The sequence below is a fragment of the Amphimedon queenslandica genome, unplaced genomic scaffold (genome assembly GCF_000090795.2).
Source record: "Amphimedon queenslandica unplaced genomic scaffold, v1.1 AMPQUscaffold_13518, whole genome shotgun sequence".
Taxonomy (NCBI): Eukaryota; Metazoa; Porifera; class Demospongiae; order Haplosclerida; family Niphatidae; genus Amphimedon; species Amphimedon queenslandica.
The window spans coordinates 140834-153960 of NW_003546246.1; the positions used below are offsets into that span (position 1 = coordinate 140834).

At 34.1% G+C, this 13127-nt stretch overlaps 3 protein-coding genes across 3 annotated transcripts in view; 1 reads left to right on the forward strand and 2 right to left on the reverse strand.

Moving 5' to 3' along the window:
- Positions 1-844, forward strand: part of LOC109583370 (uncharacterized) — a 1989-nt gene extending 1145 nt beyond the window's left edge. Inside the window, exons 4-7 of the mRNA XM_019998683.1 lie at positions 120-161; positions 216-257; positions 337-600; positions 726-844. Coding sequence (XP_019854242.1) covers positions 120-161; positions 216-257; positions 337-569 — 317 coding nt within the window. The 3' untranslated portion in view covers positions 570-600; positions 726-844. The remainder of the gene's footprint in view (positions 1-119; positions 162-215; positions 258-336; positions 601-725) is intronic.
- Positions 845-1011: 167 nt separating this feature from the next.
- Positions 1012-8427, reverse strand: LOC109583161 (uncharacterized). Its single transcript, XM_019998379.1, has 10 exons — positions 8214-8427; positions 7788-7969; positions 6962-7105; positions 2743-3340; positions 2220-2402; positions 2017-2144; positions 1817-1969; positions 1575-1773; positions 1471-1527; positions 1012-1417 (listed from the first exon to the last, which is right to left on the reverse strand). Exons 1-10 carry the CDS (start codon positions 8425-8427, stop codon positions 1095-1097), a joined length of 2181 nt encoding a protein of 726 aa, XP_019853938.1. The 3' UTR covers positions 1012-1094.
- A 3923-nt stretch (positions 8428-12350) lies between these two features.
- The window catches only part of LOC109583165 (uncharacterized), a 3347-nt gene continuing 2570 nt past the window's right edge, over positions 12351-13127 (reverse strand). Inside the window, exons 2-4 of the mRNA XM_019998391.1 lie at positions 12903-13086; positions 12783-12845; positions 12351-12720 (exon numbers count right to left, since the gene is read on the reverse strand). Coding sequence (XP_019853950.1) covers positions 12392-12720; positions 12783-12845; positions 12903-13086 — 576 coding nt within the window. The 3' untranslated portion in view covers positions 12351-12391. The remainder of the gene's footprint in view (positions 12721-12782; positions 12846-12902; positions 13087-13127) is intronic.

Here is a 13127-nt window from a genome sequence, read left to right on the forward strand (position 1 = left end):
GTATCACTTAAGTAATCAGACCTGATTCATTAACTTTGGGCAGTACTACTGTATCAGCATGATAATTCTTGGCTGTGTAGTGTGCTTATGATTTATAACATAATTATTTTAATTTATAGGAGCTAAACACAATATATTTGCCTCACAACCGATTGAACAGAGTATGCATCTTACTATTTATTAATGTATTTTTGAGAATTATTTTTCTTATATAGGCTATCCTCAAAATTATGTTGAACCAGACACACAGACTACAGGTACACTGTGCTTTGAATTAGCAATTAGTGTGTATCACTAAATTTAATTTTGTTCTCTGCCAATTAAATGGCATATTAGATTTTAGCTATATATACACTGTGCATTTCAGTCTCTCTATTCATGACCACCAACCATTCCATATCACTTGTGCTCATCCTCTTCCACTAATTCATACACTCAATACTGGACACTGGCAGACTGGTCTGTTGACAGAGACATGCAGTGGTTGTCATGGCTTACTCCTCCTCCAAAATTACCAGCTCCTTACTATATTACAATGCCTCCCCTCCTTAGTATCTCTCTGCAATTAGTTAATACTATTGAAGACCTTAACCATATCAAGTAAGTAGACTCTTCTCTTGTTAAAGTCTTCCCCTCATACTGTTACTCCTCTCTTTCCCATTCTTCTATTCTTCTTGTTTCTTTTTTCACTTATTACATGATACATTGTTTATTGTTATCATTAGGTTATGGTATACTGTTACCGTTCTTATGGGGTACCCAATGTATGCTTCTTTTCATCAAAGAGGGTAAGTCATGTTACTTCTCATGATGTCATTCCATTCTTTCTCTCTTGATCCTCTCTCTCTTCCTCCTTCTACTTTCTGTAGAAGAATTACTCTAACAACTAGATCAGTATAGTGTTGCTGAGGAAAATGACTGTTGCAATGACAACTGTACATGTACATGTATTATTCATTAAGAGATACTCAGGAACGTTTTACATTTTTCTTTCTTTTACTTTGTCCTGTATTCATTTGTTATAATTTTTAGAAAGCAATTGCTTTGATAAAATCAACAATCTGCAAAACTACAACAACAACAACAATAATAAGCTAAATTTTATTATATTTTTCTATTAGTTTATCAGCTAGTTTAATAGTTCTTCTAGTACCTTCCTCTCTGAGTATATCTAAGAATATACCAAATACTTCTCCTTCCATACAAATGGAGCTTGAAACGATGTGGAGCAATTCATCCATTCTTTCACCAGCAGTTTGTTTAGTGTAGCCATCAGTTATTCCTCTCTTCTCTCTTGCATTTATAATATTGTGTTCCAACAACTTATCCACTAAAAAGTGAATGTCAATCCCACAATTCTTTATTAATGAAGTACATTCTGTCATTACACTACAAGCAATATCAGATCTAAATGTACCTGTTAATAATACAAGTTCAGTCATTAGTGTTTTTATGTCAATATCAACTTACTAGCTCTTGATAGTGCAGTTGATTCATGTACTACAGTAGAGGAGGAGGTAGTAGGATCTGATTAGTATTAAAGGAATAAACAATTGAAATGATTTATCCATTACTTTTTGAAGGAAGAGGAAGAGGAGGAGCAGTTCTCAATGAACAATGAATGAGCAATGTAACTGGGTCAACAACACCCACTAGTGGTACAGAGTAATGCAGTGATGATAAAGCTACAGATGATCCATATATTGATATTAAACAAGATGGAGGAACAGGATAAGTAGCATCGCCAAAATTATCAACATCACAACGACGTAACTATTAATATACACATAACAACACATTATATTGCAGTACTTACTCTACAAGGCTTAAGGTGAGGCTTAATACTCCAACCAGTGAATGACTCATTTTGTGGAGCATCAAACTTTAATTCAATATATGAATAGGAAGGAATAAAAGAAAAATAAACATGTTGATCAATTTCAGCTTGTACACGTTTCTTCTCAATGAACTATAGAAATGAATATCTACATGTATATGTACTTGTACATAATGTACCTCAATGAGTGCTCTCAATTTCTTGGCTGCAGAGAAGGTCACCAATTCTTTAGCTCTTTTCTCCTCATAATAAACCTGTCCAGCATATGTCATATTCTCTACTATGCCAGTGGAAAGAACCATTTTACCTATACACAAATATAATAATAATAATAGTAAATATTAATCTTGGCTGTCAATGTTAATGTAAGCACAATACTTACTATTAAAATCTAAACTACTCTCAGTACAAGGTATTGGAGCAGTTGCTTCTTCATGCTGTGGTTCTTCATGATCCTTTGACTCTTCTACTCTTTCATTCTCTTGCTCTTCTTTTCCTTCCTCATGTAATGGCTGACCTCCAGTCTCCCCCTCTTCCTCTACTCCCTCATTACTAGTAGACTCTCCTATAGAGGGCATGCATGAAATAAACTCAGTTCATTATATACTAGCAGGGTTCTATCTAGAAATTTTGGTTTGGGGGGGGAAGTACATGTAAACTTCCATGTAGAAGCAATACTGACTATATTACAGTAATACTATGCAATTGCTTACTCAATAAATTTGTAATTTACAGAGCAATCATGTACACTTTATGTACACAATTGTGTACCTTTATGTACACTTTATGAAAATTTTCATTAAAATTTGGGGGGGGGGAAGATATTGAGTTTGGGGTAGAACCTTCCCCCCACCCCCCAGTAGATAAAACCCTGACTAGTATACACTGACTGACTCAATACTCACCTTGTCCTCCATTGCTACATCCTGGTGGATCTTTAGTATTATCAGGATCACTGGATGAATCACTATTACCATCTACAACTTCCTCCTCAGTTTCCTCTTCTGCTTCTTCCTCTTGTTCCTCCTCCTCTTCCTCTGACTCATCTCCATTAGTTGATGATTTGGGTAGATATTTCTCCCCAACAATAGCTACCAAACAGAACTCTTTACGTTGAATAGATCCATACCAACTATCAGAGTTAAACTCTCCTCCCTCAACTATAAAAAACTGGTAAGGAAGACTGGGTGTGCTCACAGGAGCTATGGCAAACTTGAGATGACGACTAAGAGCTGGTCGTCCTGTTAAATCAATGCAGTGTTGTATTTCTAATATGAGCCGTTTGAGGAGAGGCTTTGAGAGTGATACTGCATACACAGCACTGACTAGGACAGTATTAGGAGGAAACTGGAACTGTCCTCCTACAAGAGCAACCACTGCTGCTTCTACTGTCTCAGAGGACAGTAAGCTCTCCTTTTGTACGCCAATCCTTAGACCATATTTCTCCCAATTCATCAGTTGAGGTTTGTCTCCTTGAATTAAAAACAGCTTCCTCTCTGCTACCTGGACATCACTCAGACAATCCAATTTATCTGTCAATTATACAAAATATATACTGTAGTGAATACATACACAATTTTATACATTCAGTCAGGGTTTCCCACAAAGCATTTTAAGTGAGCTATAAACAGCATGCTTCATGAGCTAACAAGCATACAATACAGTATACGGCCATTTAAGCCACTTTTAAAAATTTATACAAAATCCAAACATGATCAGAATCAGCTCAAAATTACATGTAAAGAACACGTATGCATCAGAAAGAATTATAAAAATGGAGAATTCTCTCCTAGCCATTTTTAATGAAATGTGGCTAAAGACTAAAGGTGGCTGTTGGCCTGCATCATTTTTAACCAACTTTGAAAATTCATAAAATATCCAAACTAGATTAAAATCAGCTCAAAATTGATACATAATTATAGAAAACATAATAAAAATGAAGAACTAAAATTCTAGCTCTCCTTGTAATTATAGACAAAAAGGGCCTGTATATAGTATAGGGTCTTTGGCCTAATTTTTGAGGAATTTGACAATTCACTGACAATAAGCTGGATGACCACCTTATATATACTCATTTAATCACACAATAATACTCTTACCCATTGCAGGGATCAGGTAATTAAATTGTAGTGCAATGGAACTAGTCTCTTTGATGGATTGTTCCTCTAAGGATGTGACTCTCTCCTGTAGTTGTGACTTCTCCTTCATTAGTTTGGTTGTATACAATTCATTATCAGACACTTTAGCTCTAAGGTCTATAAATTAATAGAATATTAATAATTATTATTGACTGATGATGATACACTAACCAGTATTGATCTGTTTCTCCTTGAGATATTGTTCCTCCTTCTCCTCCATATCAGCAACTTTGATTTTAAGTTTCTCATAATCTTCTACATTAATAGAATATTCTCTCATCTAATATTATGAACTGATGATACACAAACCAGTAATAATCTGTTTCTCTTTAATCAACTTTTCCTGTTTTTGTCTCATCTCTTCTAATACACTGCTCATAATATCACTATCATAACCTTTGACTGAAGAATCATATAAAAGAAGAGAGTACCATATAGCTAAAATCTTTCGTGGCCCAAAATTTTCACAAGTTTTGCATTTTATCAATAATTCACAAAAATAAAATCAGCAAAAATTAATTTGACGGTTCAATGACAACATGGTTGAACTGCAGAAATTCATGAAAATGAAAGCTGTGCCAAAATAGATTTATTGGGTGAATTTTTAAAATTTTTGGGACATAAAAGTTTTATGCTATACAATATAATATTATGCATAATAAAACAACAGAGACTAAACAGATAAATATATGACTGGTTCAACCAACTAATGTACAAAGCATTATTTGGAATTAATACAAACTTGCACTACATTAACAATAAAATACATGTACATGTACATGCAGCATGATTGTTACAAATTATGGTAAGCAGAGGTCAGTATATGAATGTCATTATTTTTGGAGCATGGCCTGACAATTTGCCCTACATGTACATGTATATTGAGTACAGGATACTATTTCCATAATAAACATTGTGTAATCCACTAGCATCATAATGTAAACCAGCTAGCACACACTCACACTACAAATAACCACACAATAGTACATACATGTAATAGTAATCATAAGTACAGTTAAAGTTTGTAGTATCCTACATGTATATATAATGTATACATGTACCTTGTTTATTGGCCTTAACCAGTGCCTCCTGTAGTGATACCTTACTCTGATGAGTCACTTGTAGCTCTTGATGTAAAGATCGTATATATCTCTGAAGTTTCATTTCCTTCTCTGTGGGATATTCTATTAGCTGATCCATCAACCATGTTCTGGTCTTGTTATATGATTGATACTTTCTTTGATAGTTCTTACTAGTGAGATCATTAGCATCCAGTACTGACTGTACTATCCACTCACCAGATTCACTATATACTGGGAGACAATAAAATACATTATATATTTATAAATACATGTATTCAATGTATAAAATATTCATACAGGTACTGTATAGTGTGTACAGTATAATGTACAAAATGAATGGAAAATCTACGTCATAATTATAGGAACTGAAACTTACAAATAATGTACATGTAAAAATGAGTGACATATTTAATATACATAATTATGTATTTAATGCTCATATCGTTACAATTAATTGGGGCGAGCCCCAAGACGAGAAAACATCTGTATGGGGATAGGGTCGTCTAACTATTATTAAAATTAACAAGCCTCATCTTCATTGAAAGTGGGTGTGGTCACAATGAATAAAATGGCGGCTATGAGCAAGTCTGAGCTTATTTGCAGCAAATGGTCAGCAAGATAAGACTAAACTGCTGTTCAAAGACTTCTCTGGCAAGAAGAAAGTTACAAAAGCAGGTATAGAATCTTTTTTCATAATATAAAGGACTCTGATAAGTTGAATATAAGTGAGAAAGCTGCATGTATTGTCTAACTGCATGCACTGAGATTTATTCTTGGTGAGGTTTCTTCTCTAGCAGCAAGCCTAGGTTAACAAATCAGATATACAATCTTCTTCAAGTATGATTTGTTGAGTGACTCTGTCTCAGATGAGTTAAATGACAATGAATGCTGAGAGAAAGCTGCATGCGTTGCTAATTTCTGCTGCTTGTGCATGCAGTGATTGTTTCTAGCAGCAAAGACAGTTAACAAAGCAGATGTACTGTCTTCTTTAATTGCTGCAAAGACTCTTTAGCGATGAAGTGATAAAGAAAATTTACATTTTTCAACTGCAAGATACGGACTACTCATGTACATTGCTTTACTTGCTCATACATGTAGATCAGACAGCATATAGAATTAACGTATGGCTTGCTTAGGCTCACCCCTTTAATGTTCTACATTACTACTATTTAATATTATCTCACCAAATTCAATTATCATTATTAGTCTATTAGTATCAGTGATAAATGTACACATCGGCTTCTTCACTCCTCCAACATCTTTCAATTTAAACTCTTCAAATCCTCCAACAATTACTAGCCAGACACAGTGTGGTGACATTGTGACTGCTGTGAGTGAGTGATAGTATCTACCAGTAACAGATTCAGGTAGAGGAATCTGTAGATAAAAATAAGTATACAAGTAATTTTCATTTTGTTTGTAGATTAGAATTGATTTTAACATTACAATAAATGCAATGATCATTAATTGAAATGATACAATTTTTCATAGCATCAAAAATTGCATCATTTTTAGATGATTGTTACATTTATTGTAGATGCAAAACCAATTCTAATTCACTAACAAAATTAACATTTCATGTGATACATGTATATGTGAAGAACTACAGTGTAATTGTATATATTCCCAATATCAAGAGTTAATTGTACAAACAAAATAAGAAGTGATTTTAAATCAAATGTGTGGGTAGTTCTATTGTATTGTTCATGTTTGATCAGTGATAGTGATCATATTGATGCTTACTTAACATACTAGCAATTACTAATCTAATATCAGTACTAGTGTCACACTGTGAACTGACCTAACTATACACACACACATCATTACAGTACTATACACACACATACCTTCCTACAACTGTACTGACCAGTAGTGATACTATCAAATAACAAACATTCATTAACTAGTTGATTCCTTCTTGTTCCACCAATTACTACTAGTGTCGGTGAGGTAGAGTCACCACTGATAATAGCAGCAGCATGATCACATCTCTCCATAGGCCACAGTCCCTCATTAGGTATTGCTCCTGATTTTAGTATCTCCCAGATCTAGATACATAAACAAAAATTTTAATTATATTAATCAGCGTAAATATAAATAACGGGTGCAGTTATACAAATAATGGGTATGACATGGAAAAATTAATCCTAATATTAATTTTAATGATTTTATGTTAATGAGGTGAGATTAGTGGTTGTGTTTATTTTTAAAGTACAAGTACTAGAGGTATAACAAATCTGTTTGTACACATTATACTTGATAATATGAAATACCAAACTATTAACAAGAGCATGACCACACACTGTCTAATTATGAAAACATGTAGTATCAGAGTTTTGTAAATATTTAATAATAATAAACATAACACAGTTAATATGAGTACAAAGTAACACTAGTATCCTCTAGTGATAATACTGAGATAACGTATTACTGTACAATATAATTACTACAACAAAATATACAAATGCAAAAGTACATGTAATATACTTAAAGCCCAACATACACAACATTCAACAATGTTGCTTTCAACATTTGCCTAGCCTTTGATCATGCTTTGATGTGGTCAAGCAACATGTTGCCTTGAATAGAAAACCTTTCTATTCCTTTCAACAAGGTGGAAAGAAAGATCAAAGGCTGGCAACATGTTGCCTGTAGTGTATGTTGGGCTTTAGGCCTCCATACTAGGCAACATGTTGCTAGCAACATGTGGCCTAGTATGGAGGCCTTTACTATTAAACTATGAGTCACACTGAATATGTAAACAGTGTTAGTAGCTGTGCTCTCATCACCATTAACAGTCACTGAACCTCCAACCATTATTCCTCTGTTACCGGTAGTAGTAATCTTCTCAATTATGAAACTACTAGTTGGTAGACAACACTGTCCACTGACAGATGGAACAGTAAATTGTCCTAAAGTGAAGAAGAAATAATGATCGTATCATTAAAAATACAATAATAAGTATATATATATGCTATAATAGTATACTTGTAATTATGAATTTGGAAGCATATGCATGTACATGTAGATGCATGTACGCGTAAACTTAAGTTTTATCAAAAAGACGCAATTGTGTATCATACAGTTAATTATTAGTGAAACAATAATGTATACATGCACATGTATAAAGCTATTTATTAATAAAGAAAATTTTACCAGTGGACACGTTATAAAGTAACTGCTCATTAGTACGAACACGACCATCCTTAAGTTGATCATATTGAAACCGAGGATGGCAAAGAGTTGGTGTGGAACCAATCCCTCCTATCATGACAAGGTATTCTGCTTCATCAAATTCCATTGATATCATTCCAGCATATGCTTTCTTCATCAACGACTGTTCAGCATTACTGCATGAAGTCCACTGCATCTTTATCGTATTCAGTACATTCAATGTATTGTGGTAACAAATATCATGACCACACCATCCGCCAAAATAGTAAATATTAGAATGAGAGGTGGTACAGGAGTAAGCAGCAACTCCTAATGGCGGGGTACCTCTTGTTACTGAGGTGAGAGGACCAGTCAGCAGTAGAAAGCTGGTAGACATCAACTGTTGAGGTCAGTTCCCTCTTTTGAAGAGAGTCATGAACTGCAGGTAAGTCAGCCTGGTTCCCTGCCCACAGGTAGAGGGACTCCCCTATCACAGGAGCCTTGTGATTAGCTCTCATTTTGAAACTTGTAGAAATGAAGACAGTGAATAAATAGAAAAAGAAAGCGTAAAGACAGAGGAGGAGAGAAGATGATATGGAGAGGCTGGAGAGCTAGAGATCCAAGAAAGAGGCTAGATATAGACTACCCTGATTGTGGGTGGTCTCGCTAGCCAGACCATTCCCCAGCCTACAGTCCACCCCAATGACTGTAGGCTGGGGAATGGTCTGGCTAGTGAGACTAGATTGTGGGAGTGGCGATCGCAAAAAAGGGTTTGTGTTAGTGGGGATTGTGATGAACTGGAAAATGAAGATCTCACTAAATCCGGCCAGGAGCTCCTTCAAGACTATAATTATTATGTTAAAAAGTAGTCAAGTACCAGGCCTACCTGAACAGAGTTGTTGAAACTAAAAGGATCAATGATGAGGAAAGCATCAAACATCATGGAGACAGGCTCTGAAATAATTATGAGTTTCAATACATTACATATCACACATAGATCTACTATGTACTAAATAACTATAATTAGATCTATGTATATAGATCTATTATATTTACATTTTAGATGTAATAATTATTTGACCAAAGTCACCAAGCTCCTTTATCTTGCCAAGGTTCTATACACTGGCGGTTTTAAGGGGGGCAGGGCCTGGAGGGCACAGGCCCATGCATGCACCCTGTTGACAAAATTCTAATTAAATTTTTACAGTGAATGCCTCCCAAACCATTCTTGACTGACTCTTCTCTACATTATAGTGCCCTTTCTTGTATATAGTGCCCCCTCTGTTTCATTGACCTGGCACCACCACTGGTTCTAGATCTAGTATGAAACTGGCATAGTACTTGGAAATTGCATTTTTTAAATGTTCATTACTCAAAAACTTTTTGTCAGAATCAGCTCAAATTTTCTACATAGCATAAGGATATTAATATGCATAAGATAATGTAAAAAATTGGGGATGATCTTTTAGCCAATTTTTTAGAAAAAAGCATGGGCTATTATACATTACAGGGATTTTTTCAGATATTGGCCTATTTTAATTTAATAATGGCCAACACTTGAAAAATTGAAGTCAGAATTAACTAAATTTTTCTATACTACATGTAGCATAAGGACGTCAATATACATTAGAAAAATTGATATAATAGGAAGATGATTTTTAAGCTATTTCAGCATCAAAACAAGCATTGGCTGTAGTACAACAGGGATTTTAAAGAAATTGGCACATTATTCAGGTGACCAAACCTCTTTTACTTTAAGTTTTAATGAGCATTTTAAATATCTGACATCATTACATATTTTTCAGTATTATTTTTATAGTCACTATTGATGATGATGATAACAAGAGATTATTACTAACACCTTTCTCCACTGGAACAGTAAGTGAGTGGTGTGGTTACATCTGTACTTGTAGGCGGAGGCATAATATGAAGGGACTACATGTAGTTGCTTAAGAATTTAATTCACATCATCCTGGAAGAGAAGTACGAGGGACAGAAACCACAGGGTGAAGTACAAATAAAGTATATGTACATGTATGTACATGTATTAGAGTAATGTTATACGTGTAATGTAGATTGGTGTTTTCCATAGCATTTATACTATAACATTATGTACATTATTATCCATACACCATATTTTATTTTCACTTTAGTAGCAGCTAGCTTTTAGAAATATTTTGTTTGTTTACAGTAGGAGCTGTTGTTTTTGGAGTCTAATAAATTGAGACAGTTTGTAGAAACAGTTTCAGTTCACATGTCGTCTCGTGATGAATCACAGGTTGATTTACTAACAGGATCTCCCCCACCAACTGGATGTAATCCATTATAATCAGTGATACAGATCAGTTATAGTGACAACACACTATGCATTAAAAAGGTATGTGCTGCTGCATGGTGTCAATGGTTGAATTTTCACAGTCACTAAAGCTCGATCCTTTTTTATTCACATGTACGTGCATATACTTAATAAGCTTAGTACACAATTGCATGAATTGACCAAAGGTCAACTCTTGCGTTATTGATGAGCATTCCATTGGTTTATACTAGCAAATCTTATATTGTGTACTACTAGGCTTAATGCAGGGTTTCCCACAAAGCTTGCTTCATAATTTTTAATTGACAAGCCTTATAGTAGCATATAGCTTTTGAAGCAGCTTTAAAAGTTCATAAACAATTCTAATTTGATTGAAATAAACTCAAAATTTTTTAAGGAGCATAAGTACCAAGTATATGCAACAAAACTATAAAACTGGAAGAATTTGTCTGTAGCAAAATTTGACCAAAGTCTCTGCACTATTATAATACAGGGTTTTTGGCCTGTACTCAGTGCATGGAATGAAGGTCTTTTTTTATATGTACATGTACATCTGGAAATGGCTAGGCCAATTATAGGCAATATATTATTTCTTATTCATTTAGTATAGATTAATGGGACTTTATTTTAGGTAATTTGATGATGCATTTAGTGCTTCCTAATTTGACCATTAGATGGCAATTAATGTGTGAACTATATAGCCTACCATAAAATCAGGCTTGATAGTGGCAATTTTGTTTACTTTTTAATTTTAAAAATAATTATTTATCAAGTCATTTGCAATTATAATAATCTACCAATTTATAAAAATGCTCTTTACTATAAAACTATGGCACATGCTTTTTTAATATGGCTCCTAAAACACTCCAAGTTTTATTAAAATACATATTGATGTAGAAAATTTAGTTTTAAATTTTTGAGTTATGAGAAATGCATTTGTATACTTTATCGAATGTAAATGTACTGTTTATGTACATGTACAATATGAGAAATGGTGTTGTATATTATTTTTATTGTACTCATTTTCATTGTACTTTATGCAGTCACCTTTTCCTTTCCTTTCTATCAATTACTTTCATTCTCACTCGTCACTCATTCTCTCTCCCTCCTCTCTCTTAGTCTTGCAGTGCCAGACCACGCCTACGGAGAGCGTGGTCTTGCACCGCAAGACTATCTCTCACTCAATATATACAGGACCACCTTACTACCACTCCTTATCTCTTATACTCATCCTCTTCCACTAATTCATACTCTCAATACATGGACACTGGCAGACTGGTCCATTGACAGAGACAGTGGTTATCATGACTTACTCCTCCTCTAAAATTACCGGCTCCTTACTGCTTACCGGCAATACCTCCCCCTCCTTATAGTATCTCTTCTCTTATTAAACTCTTCCCTTCATTACTGTTACTCCTCTTTTTCCCATTCTTGTATTCTTCTTTTTTCATTTTTCTTTTACTTATTACATGACACATTATTTATTGTTATCATTATATATACATGTATGTTATGGTATACTGCTACTTTTTTTGTGGGGTACCCCATGTATGCTCCTTTTCATCAAAGAGGGTAAGACTTGTTACTTCTCATGATTTCATTCCATTCTTTCTCTCTTGATCCTTTCTCTCTTCCTCCTTCTACTTTCTGTAGAAGAATTACTCTAACAACTAGATCAGTAGTGATGCTAAGAAAAATGGCTGTTGCTATGACAACTGTACATGTACATCCAAAAAGAGAATACTCAAAATATTTTCCCATTTTTTTCTTTTTTTTGTCCTGTATTATAATTTTTAAAAAGCAATTGCTCTGATGAAATCAATAAATTGATAAGAATCAATAAAAATTAATTATTCAAAATCAAAAATTACATGTATGATAATCTTTTATAATTGTCCAATAGTCTTTGTGCTAGTCTATCAGCTCTTCTTGTATTCTCTTGTTTAATTATTTCTAGAAACAAACCAAAATCTTCTCCATCCTCTCTAATGGATGCTTTAACTAAACTAAGTAGCTCGTCCATTCTATAGTTTGCAGTTAGTCCAGTGCTGGTATCAACAATTTGACCTTTTCCAGCATCACTTATCATCCTCTTCTCAACCAGCCTGTCTATCAGTGGATACAGACCAACCCTTTCCTTTATCATTCCAGTGCATTCTGTCATTACTCTATGAGCAATATCAGATCTAAATGTACCTATTAATGAATGATAAAAATTCAGTGATCAGTGTTATTATTATTGTTAATACCAACCATACCTTCTTCAGTCTCTCTCCTGGTTTGACTGATACTAGCAATAGGGGAGCTTGAACTAGTACTGTCTAATATACACAAGCATAATCATGACGTATAATCAGATAGGTATAATTATTACTAACTCATTGATGGAGGAAGAGCAGGAGGTGATTTGTTGATGTAGACAATTTTTGAAGGATCTACTCCAATAAGTTTAATAGGACAATGAAGTGGCTTTTTAGCAACACCAATTTCAGCATACACTGAGATACTGCAGCTTGAGTACAATGGGTTCAATGGAAAATGATCAATTGTAGACTGAAATAACTACGGTATAGTTAAGACACATATAGTAATGTTATAATACA

What these genes read in the sequence shown, in the direction of transcription:
- LOC109583161 (XM_019998379.1), bottom strand. Translation starts at nt 8,427, where the DNA reads ATGCAGTGGACTTCATGCAGTAATGCTGAACAGTCGTTGATGAAGAAA. An exon ending in GTGTGACTCATAGTTTAATA is followed by an intron (nt 7,106 to 7,787) that starts GTAAAGGCCTCC and finishes TTATGTATCTAG; the next exon opens with ATCTGGGAGATACTAAAATC. An exon ending in TCTTCCTCTTCCTTCAAAAA is followed by an intron (nt 1,528 to 1,574) that starts GTAATGGATAAA and finishes AATACTAATCAG; the next exon opens with ATCCTACTACCTCCTCCTCT.